Source organism: Hyperolius riggenbachi, chromosome 9 (genome assembly GCF_040937935.1).
Source record: "Hyperolius riggenbachi isolate aHypRig1 chromosome 9, aHypRig1.pri, whole genome shotgun sequence".
Classification (NCBI taxonomy): domain Eukaryota; kingdom Metazoa; phylum Chordata; class Amphibia; order Anura; family Hyperoliidae; genus Hyperolius; species Hyperolius riggenbachi.
Genome location: NC_090654.1, coordinates 215,034,075 through 215,056,678, shown reverse-complemented (window position 1 = coordinate 215,056,678; position 22,604 = coordinate 215,034,075). Strand labels below are relative to the sequence as shown.

Here is a 22,604-nt window from a genome sequence, read left to right as displayed (position 1 = left end):
TTGCCATGAGACAAGCATTTTACAAATGCTGCCTCATTGATTTCTACATTTGGTGTTCAGTCATAACCCACAATTTACCAGATGTCTTGTAACCCTGGAAATTCTAGCTGCAAACTGAAATAACCCTTTGCATACTCCCACACAAAGGCTCGTTCAAAAGTGACAAGGGACCACGATCACTTCAGCTAACTAAAAGCCAGGGGTCTTAGTTGGCAAAACAATGCATTATTATGTAGTCACACCACACAGTGGGCCTCCTGTTAGTATGTGTCCTTACTCCAGCCCTGTATCATGTATAATACAGCATTGCACTAACCTGATAGATGAGGTGCACATATTCTTGTCACTCCTCTCGGGGCAGATGGTGCATTGAGACTATGGCATGAGTGGTGCATTGAGACTATGGCATGAGTGGAAGTGTATTGTATAGGGTAAGCAGAGGGATGTAGAAGCTGATACAGCTGTTTGGATGTTTTTTTTATTGAGCAAAAGTAAATCTGCACTTACAGCAAGTGCCTGGAGATGCTACATGCAGACATTGTCTCTTCCACTGTGAATGTGGGGGGCACTCTAGGGCAAAGAACCAGATAAACTTGGGTGGTTCCTATGGATGGAGGCAACATGCTCTATAAATCTTGGGGCTCCTTTCTTAGCCTTAAAATGAACAGATGTTTCACTACAGGTTGCATTTCCCATCAGGCTGTGGAGTTTTTGGGCACTCGGAGTTGGCGTTGGAGTCGTGTCTGTGTGTGGTCGTTTTTTTTTGTTTTTCACAAAATCCACAGCCCTGTTAAGAATTAGACTAAGGAGTCTGAGTCAGAGCCATTTTGGGTACCCAGACTCTGAGTCTGGGTCGTGGTTTCATAAACCGAGGAGTTGGAATCGAAGATTTTTGTACCAACTCCACAGCCCTGTTTCTCGTGTGGTTTATAGTATCAGTTGCAGGGACATAAAGGGCAATATAATACAAATTTAACCTCTGCATGACAGAACACCCCTGATCTTGACATCATGGCCCCTAAGGTCACTGGTCAGTTTCTCAACACTTGGTCACAAAGGCCACAGGATCCACAGCAATAATTGCCAGTTTTCTTTGGTGACAGCAGTCAGTTGTCCACCTTATGTTCCATGTTTACTACATGTTAAGGTGTCCCCAGTTGTAAGCACCCTCATCACTAATAGAGGTAACTGTCTGCCAAAAGTGGATCTCCCTGTGCAACAGGCCAGTTATTACAGAAATGCAGAAAGACAGGTTGGGAGGAGGCAACCCTGGTATGAATGAGCAAATACAGCAGTTTTACCTCAATACAGAGATCAAATATTTTTTTTTTGGGGGGGGGGGGGGGGAGAGAGACACCAAGTGTGGTTTTTCAGGATACACCCACTTCTTCACATTCATAACATTCATAGTCTTTCTACAACAGCACAGATTAGGATTGGGCAATCGCTGATCAATTTTACTACATGCATGTAATATGAGGGTTTATGTACACAATCTGCTCATACTAGTCAATATGTTGACCCTTCTACTACATAATGTGGTATGATTGGTTAATCATAGTATACCATGCTTAAAGAGAAAGCATACCATTCTATTATGTTCTCCTGGGCCCCTCTGTGCTGCTTCTGCCACTCTCTGCTGCAATCCTGGCTTGTAATTAGGTTTTAGGCAGTGTTTACAAACTAACCAGCTTGTGATAGGCTCACATAAAGTGTGCGAGACATACAGTGTGTAGGGGGCCTGCAGAGGGTGTGTATCGCTTCTATCCAATCACAAGCAGCCCTGCACATTCCACACATTCAAGCCTTAAGCCCCATCTACACGATACTATTCTTTGTACAATTTGATTACGATTCTATTTACGATCCAATTAAATCTGACATGTCCGATCGGGATTCGATTTGCCATTGTTTTGCAATGGCGAATTGAATTGAATCTAATCCAATCCCGATCGGACATGTCTGATTTAATCGAATCGTATCGTGCAGATTAGATCATATAACAGAGATAACACAGCCACTGTGCAATTAGGAAAGGCTGCAGTAAGCCAGAGCACATTAGAACAGGCAAAGTAACTTATAGGATAGAAGAACTAAGGCTGAAAATTTTGTTAGTCTCTTTAAGACACAGGATCAGCCACTTTGCTTAGTTTCAAAGAAAATACAGCAGCTTTTATATCCCTTTCTCTACAGTGTTTGTTTTAAATCTATTTTAGTTATTTGGGAAAGCTGTTGTGTTAAAGTGCAAATTTGGACAGAGGCGCCAGGCAGGTTAAAATGATCTAAAAACAACTAAAAAGGAGTACAGGTGGACTTACCTCCTGAAATGATGGACAATCGAGATTGTTCAAATCGCAAATAACAATTTATTTTGGCACTCCGCAACGCGTTTCGCAGGTATAACCCGCTTCATCAGGCAAGGAGTGCAAGCTCAAAAAGGTCCAATAGTGGCAATGCGCCTCTGTTGTGTTAAAGGGACACTTAAGCCAGAAAAAGTTTTACTCACCTGGGGCTTCTACCAGCCCCCTGCAGCATTCCTGTGCCCTCGCAGCCACTCTAATCCTCTGGTCCCCCGCTGCCAGCTAGTTTCGCTTTTGCTGACAGGCCCGTCAGGACTGGCACGCGTAGCTTTTTCCGCATTTCCGACTTTTTTTTTTTACTTAAGGTTCACTTTAAGTTTCTGAAAAGTCTATGCTTTTCATGAACTATCAAGCTCCTAATTTATAAGTCTTAAGCTTCGTACACTCTGGTGGCTGAGGCTGGTTTTGACTGATCCACATCCGCCTGGAAAACTGTCGTCAGAACAACCACACTGCGGGTTGGTCTGACAACCTGTGGTTTGTAAAAAAATTGAACGTGTACAAAACTAAGTTACTACATTCACACCCTAGATTGAATTCTGCTGAGGTGGCCATCCATGGCCTTCTCTGCAGAGTAGAGTGCTACAAGTGGCTCCTGAACTCCTTTAAAGATCTAGCATGGGGGACCTTTAAACAGCATTGACCCTCAAAGCGCATGATTGTCGACCTTACCCTGCCAGAAGCCATTCTATTGTACGCTGTGCTATTTCTCCCCATAGCAACAGTATATCATGCTGGTATACCAAACATGTCTGTAGAGTGCTCTTTCCCACAGGGCCATCCTAAGGATCGAGCTTAAAGGGAATATCCAGGCAAAAAAAGTTTCACTTACCTGGGGCTTCTACCAGCCCCATGCAGCCATCCTGTGCCCATCCAGTCCCCCGCTGGTAGCTAGCCGACCTCGGAGGTCGGCGGGCTCCATTTTTACGCATTCCCACTAATACAGGAACATTGGCACATACACTTTTTACGCGTTAGTTGTGCAACGCGTACAAATTTACATATGGCACCACTAACACGTAAAATGTATGTTAATGTTCCTGCATTAGCGGGAATGCGTAAAAAATGTACGCAATGCGGCCCACCGACCTCCGAGGTCGGCTAGCTGCCAGCGGGGGACAGGAGCAGCAGTGAGTGACTACGGGGGCACAAGATGGCTGCATGGGGCTGGTAGAAGCCCCAGGTAAGTGAAACTTTTTTTTTTGCCTGGATATTCCCTTTAATCCTGATGGGATAACATGAATTGTGCAGGTCAATGCTATGATGCAGCAAATTATTGGAGCAGAGAGGGTATTTTGACTTAAACTTTAATACTGCATGAAAAACTTGGGAGACAGTTAATGAAGGCTTCATCTAGTCCTAATTTGAACACTCATTATAGGGTATTTCTTGCCAGATGTTTTGCATTCTCTATCCACCAGCATATGTTCAGGAGCTCAACAGTTGCTTCATGTTTAAAAAAAAAAAGAAAAGGAGAAAAATTACCACTAGGAAGTTTGTTGCTGAGCTTTGTACTCATTGTTGCAAAGCAGCTACAAGTCACTCCCGTTGTTAGTTACATTTTAGTAGTTAGTCCCATCCCTTTATGACTTCTGGAGAAATAGGAATATTTCCTTATGGGCTGCTATTTTTAGTTCAGATGAGTCTATGGATCTTTCGTTGAAGGATGAGATCAGTACAGGCTTGTCAAACAGGAAAGAAAACTAGCAAGACCTGATATCATTGAATTAAGGGGAGATTGAAAGAATCAAGGAAACTTGGTAAAGGGAACCTGAGGTGAGCATGATATGGAGGCTGCCATGATTTTTTTTTTTTGATTATTTTTTTTTGTAATGTCAATCTCACACATGAAACAAACCTGCAGCAAATCCAGTCAGATTACCTGATCTGCATGCTCCTTCAGGGTCTGGCTAAATGTGTTAGAAACGCAGGATCAAGAGGACAGCTGGGAAACTTGCATAATCAGTGTTTTTAACTTGTTGGCATACGTAAGTTGCTATACCAATAGTGACTGCTGAAATGCCAAAATTGTCTGGAATGGGGGGAACGGGGGAGGATAGGGGACTTGGAATGCAAAGTGGTTAATATGACATTGCATGTGTGAGTGAAATGCCATTTCTAGGTTGAAGTCTTTCTCCATCTCCAGCTGCCCCAGTCAGACGGGCAGCTGAGCTCCACTGCAGCCATGTCTCTGCTCTGGCCACTCCACGACCAGCAGGAAACCCAGGGTCACCAGGACACTAGCACCCTGCTTCAACCACTCCATCCAGAGAGTTGGATCCTCTTCTGCTGCTGGGGGAGGGGAAAAGTAACAATGCAGAAACTGTCGCTGCCTGGTAGGGGTTCAGCCAAACCCTTGGAGCTGCCACCCCCAAGGCCTGTCTCCTACTGCTCTAAAACTTACCAAACACACAATTGGAGAAACTCACTCCCAAACAGGGCAGCGAGAGTTCCCGGGGCCCCAGGCTGGCTCATGCACCATTGTTTTTAATTTTATTGTAGTATCCCATGCAGTTTAGTTAGGAGGGGGGCAGATAAGAGGGAATATCCTGCACGCTGGTGCCCCCTGCTGGTCATTTAGCCATTGTCTATATGCAACTGAAGCCCTCTCCAACTGACTGGCTGACTTGCTCAGCTTCTGCTTGATTAATCACTGCAAGCTAGGTGTATTATATGTGTGCATTTCTCATTGGCTTATAAGCAGCCTGCAGGCTTTATAAAGCAGCAGAGAACTGTTTGGGAGTGAGTTTCTACAATTGTGTGTTTGGTAAGTTTTAGAGCAGTAGGAGACAGGCCTTGGGGGTGGCAGCTCCAAGGGTTTGGCTGCGCTCACATATGGTGTTAGATGCTGGTTCTGGGGGCCCGGGCAGTGAGTTCCCAGGGCCCCAGGCTGGCTCATGCACCATTGTTTTTAATTTGCCTGGTAGGGGTTGTCCGCACTCCTACCTGGCCCATACTGCTTAGATCACGTAGACCTTTAGCCACTCCACATCAGATTCATCTGGGTTGCCCAGCTCAACCCCTATCCAGCCGCCAAGTGGCAAAGCCAGCCAACAGAACACTAACCAGCCAGGTGACTGAAATCCAAAGGGGACTTGCTTGCACTTTTTTCTCCCCTTCTTCTTCAGGTTGGACCAGGGCTGTAAAGTCGGGGCAATTTTGGGTGCCTGGAGTTGGAGTCGGGGAAAAAATGCAGACTGACTCAATGAATTTTAAACTGTAATTAAAATAGAAAATATGATAAAATGTTATATTTCACATAAGTCATCATAAATTTATACATACAGTAGTAGCTGTGCTTAGTCCACAAAAATGAGAAACCAATAAAAATTAGTTACTTGTGCTGCTTCAATAAAGCAGTCCCTATATTTATAAAGTCAGATATGCATATCTGATTGTACAGTATATATGAAGTGTACACCAGAATCTCTATGGTGATGCTGATTTATGCACGCTTTGCTCGTGAAATCAAATAATTTGTGTTAAAATTTGGTTTGGTGACTACGAATTAAATGGTACCTGAGACGGATAAAACATTTTATACATGGGGCTTTTTCCAGCCCCCTTCAGGCTAATCAGTCCACTGTCCACCTCCACCACCTGGATCTTCTGCTATGAGTCCCGGTTAATCAGCCAGTCCAGCCACGTGCCGCTCCTACAGCCAGGAACATTCTGCACCTGCGCAGGTGTAGTATGCTCCCGGCGGCAGAGTGTGCACGCGCACTATGCCAGATTGGCTCAAGTACCTGGACTCATAGCAGAAGATCCAGGTGGAGGACAACGAGGGACTGATTAGCCTGAAGGGGGCTGAAGGAAGCCCCAGGTATCTATATAACTTTAATTTCATCTGTCTCAGGTTTACTGTTACACAGTAGTACTATACTCTACATATGCACTCCCCACAGAGCTTTAGGAAATCCACTGAGAATGTTGTGCACATTGAACACAGGTGTTGTCTATCACCCATAAACCTGGTTCAGATTGTGCATGTGTAATAGAGGAAGAATCTCCTCCTTATTCCCCTGCAGAGTACCTGCACATCACTCTAAAGGTGCGTACACACGCACTACAAAAGGAATGACTGGTCCGCCGGACCCTCCCGCTGGGCGGTCATTAGCCGACAGTATGCGCTGGGTGCATCGTTCAGAAACTGCTTTATCGGTCCACCGACAGCGCATACTGTCGGCTAAAGACCGCCCAGTGAGAGGGTCTGGCAGACCCGTCGTTTTGTAGTGCGTGTGTACACACATTTACATGTACCCAGTTACATTGCCTAGGGCCTGATAGCTGTTCGTTGTACCATTCTGTACCTTTTACAGTACTCTTACCAAAGACTAGTTTTAGTCTGACTAAAGGGAATAAATATGGCAGTCTCCATATCCTCACTTCAGTTGTCTGGGTTTTTTTTTTTTTTTTTTTTTTTAAATTCCTAAGCGTTGGCAGTTGAGACAAATTTTAATGTTACATACTTTCAATCAACAAGATTGTAATATGCAAATTAGAGGAGTCGGAAGAATCCTAAACTGAGTTGGATTTTTGTACCGACTCCACAGCCCTGGGTTGGACCGTGGGGCATCGGGAGTCAAAATATTGCTGCAGAAGCGTTTTCAGTGCCATAGACAGCAGCAGATGTCCCCCTGGTCCTTTACCTGGGTCCATTCCTTCTATATATGCTGTATTCTATGCCTTGTATATGCTGTATTCTATGCCTTGTATATGCAATGTACCTGCTGTATATCTGCATGCACTCTATGTATTTGTGTGTGTTAAAAAAAATAAAAAAAAAATCTTCTGAACTGGAAGAGGCAGATCTTAGCAAGTAGCAGCCCCTTGATGAAAAAATTACTATCGGTGCAAGTTTGAATAGTTTCTCATGTCTGTTTTTTCTTTTCCCCCTCCTGTAGCGTTTCTGGAGTGTGTATAATAATATCCCTCCTGTGACAAACCTACCTCTACGATGTAGCTACCACTTAATGAGGGGTGAAAGGAAACCACTTTGGTAAGTTAATTACCACCCCCTATTTTACCTTAGATTAGCAGGATCTGTCCATGTGTTAACTTCTGTTTTGCTTACAGGGAGGAAGAAAGCAATGCCAAGGGAGGTGTGTGGAAAATGAAAGTTCCAAAAGAGAGCTCGGTAGGACTTCAGACTGTCAGTTTCAGATAGTCCAGTATATGGTCTGCTAGAACTATTACGATGGAGATAATTAATGCTAACTTTTTCAGTCTTCTATGCAAATTGATACTTAAGCCTTGTACACACGAAGAATGTTGCCCAGTGGTGATCGGCACTCTATTTCCCTGATCTTACAGGGCTCATGCTGTACAGATGTATTGCCAGCCTGTGGACTAGCAACCTGTCCTGTTCTATGGAGGGGAGCAGGAGTGACCTCACACAGCTGGTGGGGTACAGTGGGAGAACAATGCTTTAGGCCAAGTGATTAGCCAGGCAGATTGCTGGCTAAAAGAGGGTGGGGCTGCTGTGCACATGCTGGGGTCTCAGCTAAGGTAGTTATTGGATGCCTCTACTTGGTTTCAACTAGCATGTGTATGGAGCTTTAGAATGTCAGGTTGGCAGAAAGTGCACTTGATTGGCCCTGTTCCAGGCTACATGGTTGCTGATAAAGCAAGGAATATTGTCTACATGCAGGACTGAGGCCACCCTAGCAGTGTGTGGTCATGGATCTGGTTGCTTGGGGTTTAGTTTGTAGCTAGAGGGTCATGGTCTGTCCAGTAGTGGCATGCAAGACCAAGCAATGTGTACTTCACATCATGGGAGGGTGGAAGGAATAGCAAGCTATTTAGCAAATTATCTCTGGTAGCCTATTGCTCTTGGCCCATGCAGAATCAGATGCTGGCAACATGGGATGCCTGCAGAGTCACCTGTCAATCTGGATAGGTGACCTGGCTGTGGTGGCAACCAGTTTAATTGTTACAGTACATTTGGTTGCAGTTTAAAATTACCATAATTTCCTCTTCAGCCTTTAGTCAATATGACTACAGAAATTTTTTCATAGTTTGCTTGAGGCTGGGTTCACAGTGGTCAGTTGCATAACACGTTAAAGTGTGGTGACTGGACATATATGTTAAATTGACACTGAAGCGGAAAACAAGGCATGAATGTTGTGTAGTATGGATAATTCATAGAACATTTAGTAGCAAAGAAAATGGTCTCATATTTTCAGTTATAGTTTTTGGTTTTTATTTATAAAATTGCATCATCAATTTACACATTACACAGCATTCTAAAATGATTTCAGTGCAGGCTAGTGAACTTTACATAAACAAAATACAATGAGACACTTGAGAGAATACGCTTAAAGGCCCATACACCTGCCTTTTTTTTTTTTTTTTCTTTTTGGACACTCGTTTGGACCTGTTCTATGGTCTTGCACCAGTCTTATCAGATAAACGACTGACAGTACACACGTCTGATTCGACGTCCAAACGACCTGTCGTATAAAAAAAAAAAAATAATCAGACGTGTATGGGCCTTAAGACAAAGCTCTTGGAAGTCATGGAGCTCAGATAAGCTCTTTTGCATAGATAACTGGAGTTTAACACTTCCTGTACTGGAAACCATATTCGGCTCATATCTTTGCTCATAGTTTCTTAAGGGGCCCATACACAACTATTTTCCTGCCAACATACAGCAGATTTGATTACTGATCGAATCTGCTATGAAATCATTGCGCAAACGTTGACCGAACGATTTCTGACCAAATCACATCCGGCAGGTCGAGAGTGCGTCGCTAGTGGCGATCGAATGACCGACGCAATACATTACCTGTTCTGCCGGCGTGTCACTGCTGATCCTTCTCCACTTGGCTCCGATTCCAGCAGGCTTCACTTCTTCCTGTCTCGGCAGAAACAGTAGAGTGCCCTCTACTGTTTAAACTTCCCCAGACAGGAAGTTCAGTGAAGCTGGAGCCCAGCGCGGAGAAGACAGCGGAGACCAGGACTTGCGCTGGCTGGATCAGGTTAACGTATGCAGGCGGCAGCTCCACAGATTGTGAATTGATTTCAGCATGAAATCTATTCACAATCTGTTTGCAGTAAATGCAGCCATACGATCCCTCTCTGATCTGATTCAATGAGGGGTCGATCTGATGGCGCATCGACCAGTGAATGGCCACCTTAGCTGCACTACACATACAAATCATTATCGGTTTATTTTCAGTTCAGAGTCCCTTTAATTTTGAAAGCCTGATTGCAGAGTTTAGAATAATGCAATCTGTTACAGCACAGAAGTGTGAACAGGTCCATAGAATTGTATGGTCAGTGAGTCGACAAGCAGTATTCTGCAGTGCAACTGTGAACTAGACCTGAACGTCTAATCAATTGACCTGTATAAAAGTAGCTTGGCGTCATGAGATATAAGGCTCTACAGAACTGATTACTGTAAACATTGTGTATTTGTGTGAATTGGCCAACTGAACACCCTTTTGCAGATCAAACTTGCTCACTTTCCTTCTCTTCAACAGGCACTAGTTTGGAAAGAACTTTTGCTTGCTACTATTGGAGAACAGTTTACAAACCGATGTTCGTCAGGTAATTATACCGAGTGTTTACCTACACATTCTGTTCGTGGTATGCAAAATCTGTCAGTCCTCATGCCACTACATGGGGTTGGTTTAAAATTGGCCAATCAAAATTGAAGGGGTGTACCAGGATTTTGGACAGTCTGGTCAGGTTTCAATGGTATCGTAGTGACCTATTAGTGAACACAGTTCAAGCCTTTGTGTCCTGTTGCAGATCTTTGCTACTATATGCCACAGTTTACTTCACTTGCAGATCAGGGGTGTAGATAAAGTTACACACTAGTTCCCTTCTACTGTTTACAGTACTCAGAACTAAGTGTGGAGCCAAAAGTAAAACACCCAAATACACCATTACATACAAAAAATAAATAACATTTATAGTTTTAACCCCTTCCACTTCTACCCCATAGTTGCCAAAATAAAACCCTTCAAAAAATGCATTTAAAAAAAGTTGCCTTAGGGTTTGTTTTGTTTTGTCATGAGGGTGTATTACTGGTTTGTCTAAGTCTTATAATATAAAAGTTGCACCTTATTTTCAAATAAAATATTATCACCATACATTGTACTAGGGACACACTTTAAACATGCAAATGTCAGTTTTATCTACAATATCACATTTTTAAAATATAAGGCTGAAAACTGAGACATGGATTTTTAACACGTGCCTGCCTTTCCTCAATGGGCTGTGGGTGCTATTACAGGCTGGTCTACCTGGTAATTGTTACCAATGACGGGTCAGTGATAACGATTGGGGAAATCAATATTAATGTATTAGTATAGTTCATGATTGCTTTCTCCAGTTCCTCCTTCCCCTTTGCATTTCTGCATATTGAAGACTAACTTCTAACCACCATTTTTCTGCCATGTTCTGCAGAGGATGAAGTGATCGGTGTCAGTGTGAGTGTACGTGACCGTGAAGATGTCGTCCAAGTGTGGAATGGAAATGCTGCAGTTGTTGGTGAAGCCACAGTTCTAGAAAAGATATACGAGCTTCTGCCAAACACCTCTTTTAAAGCTGTATTTTATAAGCGTAAGTTTATTGGCTTTTAACTAGTAATTTGGTTCAGATGACTTTTTAGATGAAATGACTCAGCTGCTTAGGATGTTCTGTAAGGAAGTACACTGCATCATAGGTCATACAGTAAGTCCTAATGTGACTCAATGAGTGTTTACCCAAAACAGGTGCACGTGTTGAAAATATTCATGTACGAAGATAGGCCGTGTCTGTCACATGTCCTCTCAGCTTGGCTTAGTTTCAAGTGGCATAATGTCAGAGCCAGTCAGTCTCTAGTTCCAGTCAGTGTGGGGAGTTGGGGATTGGAGTGTGCCCAACAGCTGTTTGTGCAAAGCAGCCAGATTAGTATGACTAGTGATCACTAATCGTGGGGGCTCAATACTTAGTTAATGCTAATTTTATGTAAAACAATGGAGCTTGAAAATGGACCATTGAAATTCTGCTGCATTTCTTGACTGGTCCATTTCAGGCTGCATAAAATGGCTTATCTCACTGACCCTCCCTAGTAATACTGCTACAGACCTGCACAGTAAGGGCACGTTTACACTGTAAGCTTTTCTAAGCAATTTTTTTCTTTCGTTTTGGGACCGGCTGCCTAACCCCCCCCCCTTAAGGACCAGGCATTGTGCGGGGGGGGGGGGGGGGTCAGCCGACTGGATCCCCTCTGGCTGGCTGGGCAGTCTCCATTCACAATGGCTGCTGATCAGAGGGGATGTCAGCTGTCATGACAGCTTAATCTCCCCCTCCAGGTGCGCTCGATCACGTTGGGAGCAGAAACGGCGGGCCGGTGTAGATTCTACGCCGCATCAGGCTAGAACAGCCACAAGTGCGGCGTAGAATGTAATGCAGGTGGTCCGGAACAGTTAAGCTCTTGCTAATGTTATCCTATAAGTGTTCATTTTGGAGCAATGTGATTTTTGTAAAAAATCCCCATAGCATTGCATTGGCAAAAGCTTTTAAAATCTCTAGCATGTAAAAATCGTGTGTAGTCTTATAACAGTTCACCACACTGCAATGTTAAGGCCATGCGCGGTTCAGTGATAGGGTAGTGTTGTGGAACCTAGCCTAAGGCTTGGAACCCACTAGGATTTTTTTTTTTTTTTGGAAGCGCTTTAAATAGCTAGCGCTTTCTTTAAACACTCTGCCAATGTAAGTGGATGGGAAAGATTCCACTACAGCTTTTGCAATTAAGCCAATCTCTATCGCAGGACATGAAGCATTTTGGGAGCGTTTCCATTCTAATTGTATTGGAGCAAGGAAATGGCCTGCAAATCGCTAGCAAATTAAATTGTATTTTGTGCTGTCTAGTGGGTTCCAGGCTTAAAGGTGGCCATGCATCACTCAGTGTATGGCTAGATCAACCATTAGTTCCCTCTCTGCTCAGAGGCAGCTATTAGCCACACGCTACACAGTGAATTTGCAACAGAATTCAGTATCAAATCTTTTTATCATCCTGTCACTGCCTGGTGTTTCACCACCCTCCATCAGGGAAGAAGTGTTTGGCATCACAACAAGTGCATTATGCCATGTCACTCTGCGCATGTAGTGATGTCACATGTCCTGTGGAACAGGCTGGCAGATGTGAGACAACTGAACTGACACTATAGAGGCAGCCATTAATTTCATTTTTAGACCATTCCAGTTGCCTGACCCATCCTGCTGATCTATTTGGCTGCAGTAGTGATCACCAGAAATGCAGATATTGTCAGATCTGACATTGTTAAAGTGGACCTGAACTTGGAACGTCCCCTCTGCTCTAAAAAAAAAATGCATAACCTTTACACATTTGTTACAACTGATACAAGTCCTAAAATATGCACTATTTCTACTTCTGATTAATGGAAGCAGACATGTTAACAGCCTGTGCTTTCAAATGGGCTTATCTGCCATCTCTGCTGTGGCAGTCATGTGACATAGGGGTGAGATCACATTACAACTTGTGATTAGACCCGAGATTAAACAGGCTAAACTCCCCAAATACATACAGGGTGCATTTGGACCCGAGGTGAGTACCCCCCCAGGGGCCGTTTTGTCGTTACAGTTACTCTTTAAAAGGAAACATGGCAGCTTCCATATACTTCTTGCTTCAGTTTCCATTTTACGCTGCACATATTAAGGGGGAAGAGAGGTAGAAGTGAAGCTGAAGCCTTTCTGATAAGTGAGGTGCTAGATTTGTGTTGTAGAGAAGATTAAAGGTGCATAGCTGAAAGCACCGGTACATTCAGTCCTAATAGTTTTTCTTTTGGCTAGGGTCACGCATACAATGTGTACAGTTCTGTTCTCGTCAGGCAAAACTGATAAAATGTGGCGTTAGTTTTGCATCGGCTTTCTATCTGAATCTGTTACTGCAGAAGTTACCTGCACTCACCTGCCTTCTCTTCTCTTGCAGCTCATGAAGAGCACCACGCATTTGAGGGTGGCCGTTCAAGACACTAGCATCAATCTGCACCAACAATCCTTAACCCCCTAACTTCCAGCGGGCTAGGGCCCCACTGTACAGTAAAGGGTTAGAAAACAGGAAGGCCAGGAATGGGAGTTTAATGCTGAACTACACTGGTTTTTTTATTTTTTTTGACAGAATATTTTTGAGTGGAGAATCTATTACTCAGTCAGAATTCTTGTTTGCTTTTTGTTTGTTTTTTCTTCTTTGAAAACTGATGGCTTTGCTGCTAAAAGGAACAATTCTTATTGCCCTACCAACCTGTAAGAACACAGGTCTGTTCAAGCAACTCAGGGCTCTCTGTGAAGTTTGTAAAGCTGTCTTGTCCGTGGTGTTTTTTTCCCCCGCTCTAAATCTTTCTGGATTTTTTTATTTTTCCTCTGAAGAGTGAACAGGTCTCTGGAGTCCTGGTCATGTGATCACTTTGCACATTTTTTTCCCCACTTTTTTTTTTTTCCCTCCCATGATGGGAGAAAAGCTTTGCAGTAATACTGGACTCTTCTACATGGATGGTGGTCATGCCCACTTTCTAAAGTGTTTAGTTTGCACAATCATGTTGCAGAACATAGAAGCTTCTGTTGACATTCCTTCTCTGCTCCCCTCCAGACAGATCACTGCACTGTAATTTTAATGAGATTTTTTTTTTTCCCCTCGTGCGGGCTGTTGCACAAGAGCACCAAGGTTTAGTACAATCCCAGATGGTGTATGTATATACTGTTTTTATTTACTATGTATACTGGCCTTCTGTAAATCCTTTACTGGACTGTGATTGAAAAGGGAGTCTGTAGCTATTTAATTTTTTTTTTAGGAACTATACACAGCTGAAGGGCACCTGCCAGAGAAATGTTCTATTGGTGGTCTTCTGAATGCTGGGTTCCTGGCTATAATCTTGGTCCTGTGGCATTAATGTTTTAGGTTTCCTCCTCTGGAAAATCTCTTCAGATCTGATGCTTGATCGCTTACTTCTAGATGAGAGCTTTGCCTAGGATTAAAGCCCTAGGATCAGCATTACAGCCAGGAGATGACATTCTCAGGTAGTCATTGGTGACCTCCATATGGTCACGATGTGTGGTTTTATAGAAGCTCTTCAGGAAAGACTAGTGGTGGTTGGATCAGCATTCATTGAACTGGAGAGCAGTGGCCTGTTTTGAAGTTCTAATCTGAAACTGGCTGTGATGGCTTGGTTGGTAGATATGCCGTCTTGTATATGTACAGCAGTTCTTCTTCTACTAGCCTTAATCTTCCTAGTTCTTCACAGTATACTTGGGCATCTTTGATATTTAATTTGCTTTTAACAGTATATTAAGATTCCTTTCCAGGTTCTCATTCTCGAGTAACTGAGCTTTGATTTTGCTTTGAGGTCAGGTATGCTCAGAGTAAGGCCCCTTCCACACTTCAAATGACAGATGCAACTGTCCTGAAAGGTCGCACTGCACGTTACTGCTGCACTGTGACAATAGTGAAGCATATCATTTTTTTAAAGTATGCCTCACTTCTAGGGTAATGATGCACTGCAACTCTTGCGTCACCACGACAGGACCTACAGCACCCTGATCAATGTGACTCCGTAGGGCTATCACTGCTCCTGTGAACGGATGTGACGCTTTGTGCGGCAAAACAGAACGCAAGTGTGAAAGGGCCCTTAGGTGTTGGCTTTGATTTGCCTTGGCTATCTGGTTTAAAGGACTTATGAGCCCAAATAAAAAAAAGTTAAGTACCTTAATTTTTAAATGCACGGAGGACGGCGTCCGCGCCCTCCGTGCTGTTCCGCCGGGTCCCCGCAGTCTGATCGCCCCCCGTGCCGCTCCCGACCCCACGGACGGGGTCGGGCTCCCCTTCCTCTCCCAAGATGGCCGCCGGAGCCAGCCGCGGCTGCGCAGTCCGCATACGCGTTAGTGCGGCTGCGCAGCTCTAGGGCCTCCCCCGATCCACGCACAGTAGCGTGGATCGAGGGGGGAGGCCCTAGAGCTGCGCAGCCGCACTAACGCGTATGCGGACTGCGCAGCCGCGGCTGGCTCCGGCGGCCATCTTGGGAGAGGAAGGGGAGCCCGACCCCGTCCGTGGGGTCGGGAGCGGCACGGGGGGCGATCAGACTGCGGGGACGGCGTCCTCCGTGCATTTAAAAATTAAGGTACTTAACTTTTTTTTATTATTGGGCTCGTAAGTCCTTTAAGTGAGCCCCTGATTTATGCTCTTTGAAACTTTCCCCAAGACCCAGCCATGACAGCCTGACTATTCAGATTTTTCTCAGCTTGTCTCTCCTGTAAAGTTTAACACTCTAAGAGGTGCTGGCAATGATTGAAAAGCCCTTTCCTATTTAGGAGTCTAACGCATCCAGTAACTCCAGTGCTACATACGCTGATGTGCAATTACCATTGCACTGAATTTAGTTGCTACATTTTATGGCTGGCTTTTTATTTGGATACCCTGACCCTTTGTAAATCTTAGTTGACTGTAAGACTTTTTTAATCTGTAGCTATTGATTACAAGCTTATTTGGAGGCTCATCTAGTGATGCTTCAGGGCTGGCCAAGGACTCTACAGTCCTTGCCTGAAAAGTTCTGTATGGTTTTGCTGGTAAAACCTCCCCTTCTAATTAAGACTGGTTGATAGAATGGTTTAATGAAGTTTAGCAGATATTAAACCCTTGGCTAGTCTTGCATTTGCAGCCTCTTCAAATGAGCAGTTTTGCCCCTCACAAAGATGTTAGCTCTCCAGCCTGCTGGAGTAGCCGATGACCTTGTGCAATTTGCAATTCTTGATGAGCTGGTATCCATAGAACATTAGCATTCAGTTGCACACAGCCTTGCTGATTGGATGTAGGCTATGGCTTCCCACAACCCTCAGTTCACCTGTAGAAGTTAATGAGTGGAGTGGTCTTAATGGTGGTTCATTACTGTGCATTATTTTTGAGATCAGTGTGATCAAAGACCTTGTTAGTATGCCAATCAGTGTTCCCTTGAGTTGGGCAGTTCTGTATCCAAGGAAACTTGATATTTTCCATGCTGTCAGCTCCTGAGTGGGCAAATATGGGTGTCTAATGGGCAGTCAATGAGGTGCAAATTCAATTTTTTATTCCTTTCAGTTTGAAACTGGACTAATTTGTTTCCTACTGCTAATTGGTCCAATTTCAAGCTGAACACAATTTGCATACAGAGATCCCACTAGTTGAAGCTATTTGCATCTCGTTGACTATCTTTGCTGATGGCACTTGGTTCATTCTGGAAAGCTTAGCCCTTTGAGTTGAGACCCGCAATGTCGGTGGTGCATTTGGCATTGGAATCAACAGTTAAAGCGGATCTGAGATTAGAGAAGATATATAGACCAGTTACTTGTTATAGTTTTTAAAGTTTAGTTTACACAGCAAATATAGCTGCAAACAGCTTTTAATAGAAAATTATTTCTTCCTGTGATACAATGACTGTAGCCATGTTTGTAAACATTACACAGAGGCAGGCTTATCTGTATCTTGAGCACGAAGCCTGTGGAAAAAACCTAATTCCCCCCCCCCCCCCCCCCCCCCCCCCCCACTGAGCTCCCATGAGCCCTTGCCACTGCCAAGGCTCTTTGAACCTGTGGGCTTGGTTTATTTAGTTTATAGGGAATTCGAGTATTAATGCCCTATAAACAATAGGAAAGGAAAACCATTATGCAATGAGTAAAAGTTCACCTCAGATCCACTTAATACTGGCAGTTTAGTGGCAAACAGATCTGATTACTGGTCAATTAGATCCATTGCCACTAAGGGCCTGTTTCCACTACTTAGTGATGCGAATTCAGCTACCTAGCCGCATCGCATTGATGCTGCCGGCCGCATCACTTCCGCATCTCCCGATGTAGAAGTGTATTGGAGATGAGACGTGGATGCGGCCGTGCGAGAATCTGCAGCATGCTGCAGATTCTTGGATCGCTCTGCACCACATGCACGCAGTGGAAACCCTTCCATTGCCGTGCATGTGTTTCGGCATACATGCGGTGCGATGTGGCTATGTAGCTGCATTGCATCGGTCCTAGTGGAAACGGGTCCTAAGTTGCTTCCGTTTGGGTTTCCCCTATCCCCCAAAGTGGATTTTCTCCTTAGAATGTTTGTTTCACAATGAAGAAAGACCATTCTGTTCTCATTGCCCCAATGCAGTGCTTCGGGATCGGTTTGTTTCGCTGGGCTCAGCGGTTCAGAAAATAGGTTAACATTGGATATGTTCCCATCCGGTAACAGACCAGTTTGTAACGCCAATTTGAACTGGGCCTTAAACCTTTTTCTGGGTACCCCTTAATATTGAGACCAATGATGCAAAAGTAAAGCAAAAAATATTCCTCAGTGGAAAAGTGCCATAAGATTAAGATTCTCAATTTTCATACACTGCCAACTTGCAACATAGTGATCCACTGAAAATCAGTTTAAATTCTAACTCAATATACTATGGACACTGGCATAACCTAATGTGGGCTTCCTTGGCCATCCCCGCACCCCCCACCTCCTCTGGTGTTCTACAGTAATGCCATCTTTAAGAATTTTTACCACTGCTAAATGTGAAGGAGTGCATTTTTGTTCACGTCATCTGGATTCATATTCTTAGAACCAAAGATGAAGCAGTCTTCAAGAAGTTGTCAATGAATGTACAGTAATCCATCACTTAGAGTGGACCTGCCAATGGCCCTGTTGTACTAGGCCATTAGTGTCCCAATGAGGACTGCCTTCTAGTGAACCGTAATTTGGCTAGCTGTTTACCTGACAAAATGGCCACCAGTGATCATTGTGACAGGTACATTTTATATTTAACACGGTTTGTGAAATTCCACCTTTTTCCCTCCTGATAATGCCTTCATCCAGATGTGTGAAGACTTTGTTTTAATTATGAAAAATATTGCACTGACATCCAGCTGTCAGATTTTAATTTATCATTTTTCTTCTTTGAGCCCTTTTTTAAATCTTTCTGTCTGTATTTATAAACTGCTTATATGTACTCAGTGGTATTTGTGAATAAAATTTTTCTTCAACACTTTGTTTGTTTTTCAGTTTATGCTAAAATTGGAGTTACAGCCAGGGCTGTGGAGTCGGTACATAAATCTTCCGACTCCTCAGTTTCTGAAACTCCGACTCCGGGTACCCAAATTTGCTCCGACTACTCTACTCCGACTCCTTAGTCTAATACTTAACAGGGCTGTGGATTTTGTACACAAATCGTGCGACTCTGACTCCCAACTCAGTTTCTGAAACCACGACTCCGGGTGCCCAAAATTGCCCCTGCTCCGACTCCACAGCCCTGGTTACAGCAATGTCCCTGTTCAAAACTTGGGTGTTGCAGAGACATATACTCAGTGTATAATCTTACCATCTTCTAACCTTCCTGTTGCTCCTAGCAGTTTTCTGATGTCTTCCATGTATAGCTGACACAGGTCAGGTGACGCACCAGGAGCTGTAAACGGAGGATGCTGGAAAGCAGCTTTGTCTAACCACCTTCCTGTATCTCCAAGCAGGACACTTGGTATTTTATGTTGCATGGAGGGGGAGGTTTGTGCTATAGCGCCTATATCAGTCATCAGGCGATCTGTGACGGATACTAGGGACTTTGCTGTATCTAGTAAGGAGCATCTCTGGAGGGAGATATGGCAGTTTTTGCCAAGTGTTCTATGTGATGAGAAATGCCTCAACATTAAAGCGGATCAGATGAAAAACTATGAGTAACTTGTCTATTTAATCTAAAGTTTAGTTTACTCAGCTAATCTAGCTGCAAACAGCTTCAATAGAATATGGGTTCTTCCTGTGATACAATGACAGCAGCCATGTTTGTAAACATTAGTCAAGCTTATCTGCAGCTTGAGCCCATGAAAAAAAATCCTAATCCCTCCCTCTGCCTCTGTAATCTTTGGCTAGTAATTCCTCCCCAGACTGAGCTCCCATGAACCCTTGCTACTGTCTGAAAATGCCTTGGCTCCAGGGGCGCCTTAAGGCATAGGCAGGACAAGCCTTGGCCTGAGGCGGCATGCTGGGGAAGGCGCTGCAGCGGGACCGAGGCCACCCGCCGCTACTACTGTGCACTGCAGAACAACTTATTATAGTTATTTATTCTCCGGCTGGCACCATCTCCGGTGCCTGAGCCATCAGCAAGCCCCCATTGCCGCCTCTACACACGCCCCCTCCTACCGCTCCTGGCCAATAGAAGCAGTGTTCAACACTGCTCTTCCCACTCCTCCTCCTTTAGTCCGGCCCCTTCTCCAAAGCAGCAGCCGCATGGTACAATGTTTACCAAGTGCGGTGCTGCCTCTAACTCCGCCCCCTGCCAGTCAACCAGGAGTCACCAGAGCGTTTGGGCTCCTGCTGCCCAGACCGTGCCCCGTCCTGCCCTTTGGCCCTGCGTGGCACACTGGCAGCTTCCCCCAGACATGTGGCTGTGTCTCCCTCCCCACGCACAGACACTATTCCAGTCGGCAGAAGGACCACCAGGAAAGCCTCAGGAGTGTGTGTCTGCTGTGACTCAGGCACTGCCAGAAAGCCAGCCTCAGCGCAGCCTCGCAGGAGAGAGAAAGTTAGTGGGACCGGATGGAGGGAGTGTTCTGAACACAGGCACAGCAGAGCAGCCAGCGTCATCTGACCTGGAGTGGAGCTGCATGGAGAGCCTGTGAGTACAGAGGACTGGCAGTAACACGTGTGTGAGGCAGGCCTTGTTCACATCTTCAGACACACACAGCGCTAGTGACCCCCCCTCCCAACCCCCTCTCCTTCCCACCCCTCCCAACCCCCTTTCCATCCCCCCCCCCCCCCCCCCCTCTGTAGTGAAAGGAGCAGAGATAGGATCGGAAGCACTGTATGAGGTATCTGCAGTGCTTCCTATCCTGTCTCTGCTCCTTTCACTACAGAGGAGGGGGAAGTGTGTGTGTAGCGTGTGTACTGTGCGTGTGTGTAGTGTGTGTACTGTGCGTGTGTGTAGTGTGTGTACTGTGCGTGTGTGTAGTGTGTGTACTGTGCGTGTGTGTACTGTGCGTGTGTGTAGTGTGTACTGTGCGTGTGTGTAGTGTGTACTGTGCGTGTGTGTAGTGTGTACTGTGCGTGTGTGTAGTGTGTACTGTGCGTGTGTGTAGTGTGTACTGTGCGTGTGTGTAGTGTGTACTGTGCGTGTGTGTAGTGTGTACTGTGTAGTGTGTGTACTGTGTGTGTGTAGTGTGTGTACTGTGCGTGTGTGTAGTGTACTGTGCGTGTGTGTAGTGTGTACTGTATATGTGTGTACTGTATATGTGTGTGTGTGTGTGTGTGTTTTCACTGCAAAGTTTCTTTGTCTGACTGCCCTGTGATTATCCTGCATGACATATGTTTCCCATATGCTCCATCCTCTATCTCCCTCCCTCCTTTGATTACTTTCTGGTGAGACATTGGCGCATTATGATTACTTTCTGGTGAGACATTGCTGCATTACGATTACTTTCTGGTGAGACATTGCTGCATTACGATTACTTTCTGGTGAGACATTGCTGCATTACGATTACTTTCTGGTGAGACATTGGCGCATTACGATTACTTTCTGGTGAGACATTGCTGCATTACGATTACTTTCTGGTGAGACATTGCTGCATTACGATTACTTTCTGGTGAGACATTGCTGCATTACGATTACTTTCTGGTGAGACATTGCTGCATTACGATTACTTTCTGGTGAGACATTGCTGCATTACGATTACTTTCTGGTGAGACATTGCTGCATTACGATTACTTTCGGGTGAGACATTGCTGCATTACGATTACTTTCGGGTGAGACATTGCTGCATTACGATTACTTTCTGGTGAGACATTGCTGCATTACGATTACTTTCTGGTGAGACATTGCTGCATTACGATTACTTTCTGGTGAGACATTGCTGCATTACGATTACTTTCTGGTGAGACATTGCTGCATTACGATTACTTTCTGGTGAGACATTGCTGCATTACGATTACTTTCTGGTGAGACATTGCTGCATTACGATTACTTTCGGGTGAGACATTGCTGCATTACGATTACTTTCTGGTGAGACATTGCTGCATTACGATTACTTTCTGGTGAGACATTGCTGCATTACGATTACTTTCTGGTGAGACATTGCTGCATTACGATTACTTTCTGGTGAGACATTGCTGCATTACGATTACTTTCTGGTGAGACATTGCTGCATTACGATTACTTTCTGGTGAGACATTGCTGCATTACGATAATTTTTGGGTGAAATGCTGCCGCATTATGATTATTTTCTAGTGAAACGCTGCCACATTACATGGGGCAGGGCACCGGGGGGGGCGCCACAGGTTTTCTCGCCTGGAGTGACAAAATGGCTAGAGGCGCCCCTGCTTGGCTCTCTGAAAACCTGTGGGTGAGGCTTGTTTTAATACTTTTATTTCCTATAAACTAAAGTATTTGGCTGGGGGAATGCACCATAAACAATAGGAAAGGAACACAATTATGCAATGAGTAAAAGTTCATCTCGGATAGTGTTATAGGCTGCTGAAAGCAACTGTGGCTCAGCTGTCATTACAAGGGTTTTTTTTCCCCTTCAAATTCACTGTTAAGGTGCATACACACTACATCTGGCAATGACTGGTCAGTCAGACCCTCCCACTGGGCAGATGTTCAGCCAACAGTAGCGCATGTGTATGCACTGTCAGCAGCTCAGACAGCCTCATCAGTCCGCCGAGCGCGGTACAGGCTCTACTGTTGGCTGATGTAGTGTGTGTATGCACCTTAAGGTTTCAGTGCATTTTGAATAGATTGTCACTAGATCAGAATTGGTGATCTTAACTTCCTGTTTTCATAGATGATAAAGTGAGTCTCATGGCAGGGATCACACTACAGCAGCTTTTACTGCTAAGCAAAAACCTATATAATTTTCTATGGGGCTGCTGCCTTTCCTGGAGGCATCTGCAAAATATACAACCTGCACTATTCCTCACATCAATGAAATCTCTGGTTACTGTAAACAGCTAAAACTCAAACCGTTAAGGCTGAGAAAACACACCAGTAAAAAGCTTGAGGAATCTGCAGCTACTGCAGACACATCTCACCTTAAAAAGAACCTAAAAGTCTTACCTGGAGCTTTCTTGAGGCCACTTGTCTTTCACCATCTTCCCAGTTGGCTCCAGTCCCCAGCAATTTAGGCCAAAAGCCTGGCTGAGTCTCACATCACGAAAATGCATTGTGCTCTCCCCATTGGCCGTGTTCTGTGCAGTACTACTGCAGAAACAGATTGCTCCCAGGGACAGGAGTGTGACTGGCCAGGCCACAC

The 22,604-nt window shown here is 44.6% G+C and overlaps 1 protein-coding gene across 1 annotated transcript in view; it reads left to right on the top strand.

The window, feature by feature from the left end:
- Positions 1 to 15,068, top strand: part of EIF4E3 (eukaryotic translation initiation factor 4E family member 3) — a 30,163-nt gene extending 15,095 nt beyond the window's left edge. Inside the window, exons 3-7 of the mRNA XM_068251839.1 lie at positions 7,265 to 7,359; positions 7,437 to 7,497; positions 9,845 to 9,911; positions 10,776 to 10,931; positions 13,306 to 15,068. Coding sequence (XP_068107940.1) covers positions 7,265 to 7,359; positions 7,437 to 7,497; positions 9,845 to 9,911; positions 10,776 to 10,931; positions 13,306 to 13,352 — 426 coding nt within the window. The 3' untranslated portion in view covers positions 13,353 to 15,068. The remainder of the gene's footprint in view (positions 1 to 7,264; positions 7,360 to 7,436; positions 7,498 to 9,844; positions 9,912 to 10,775; positions 10,932 to 13,305) is intronic.
- The last annotated feature ends 7,536 nt before the right edge of the window (positions 15,069 to 22,604 follow it).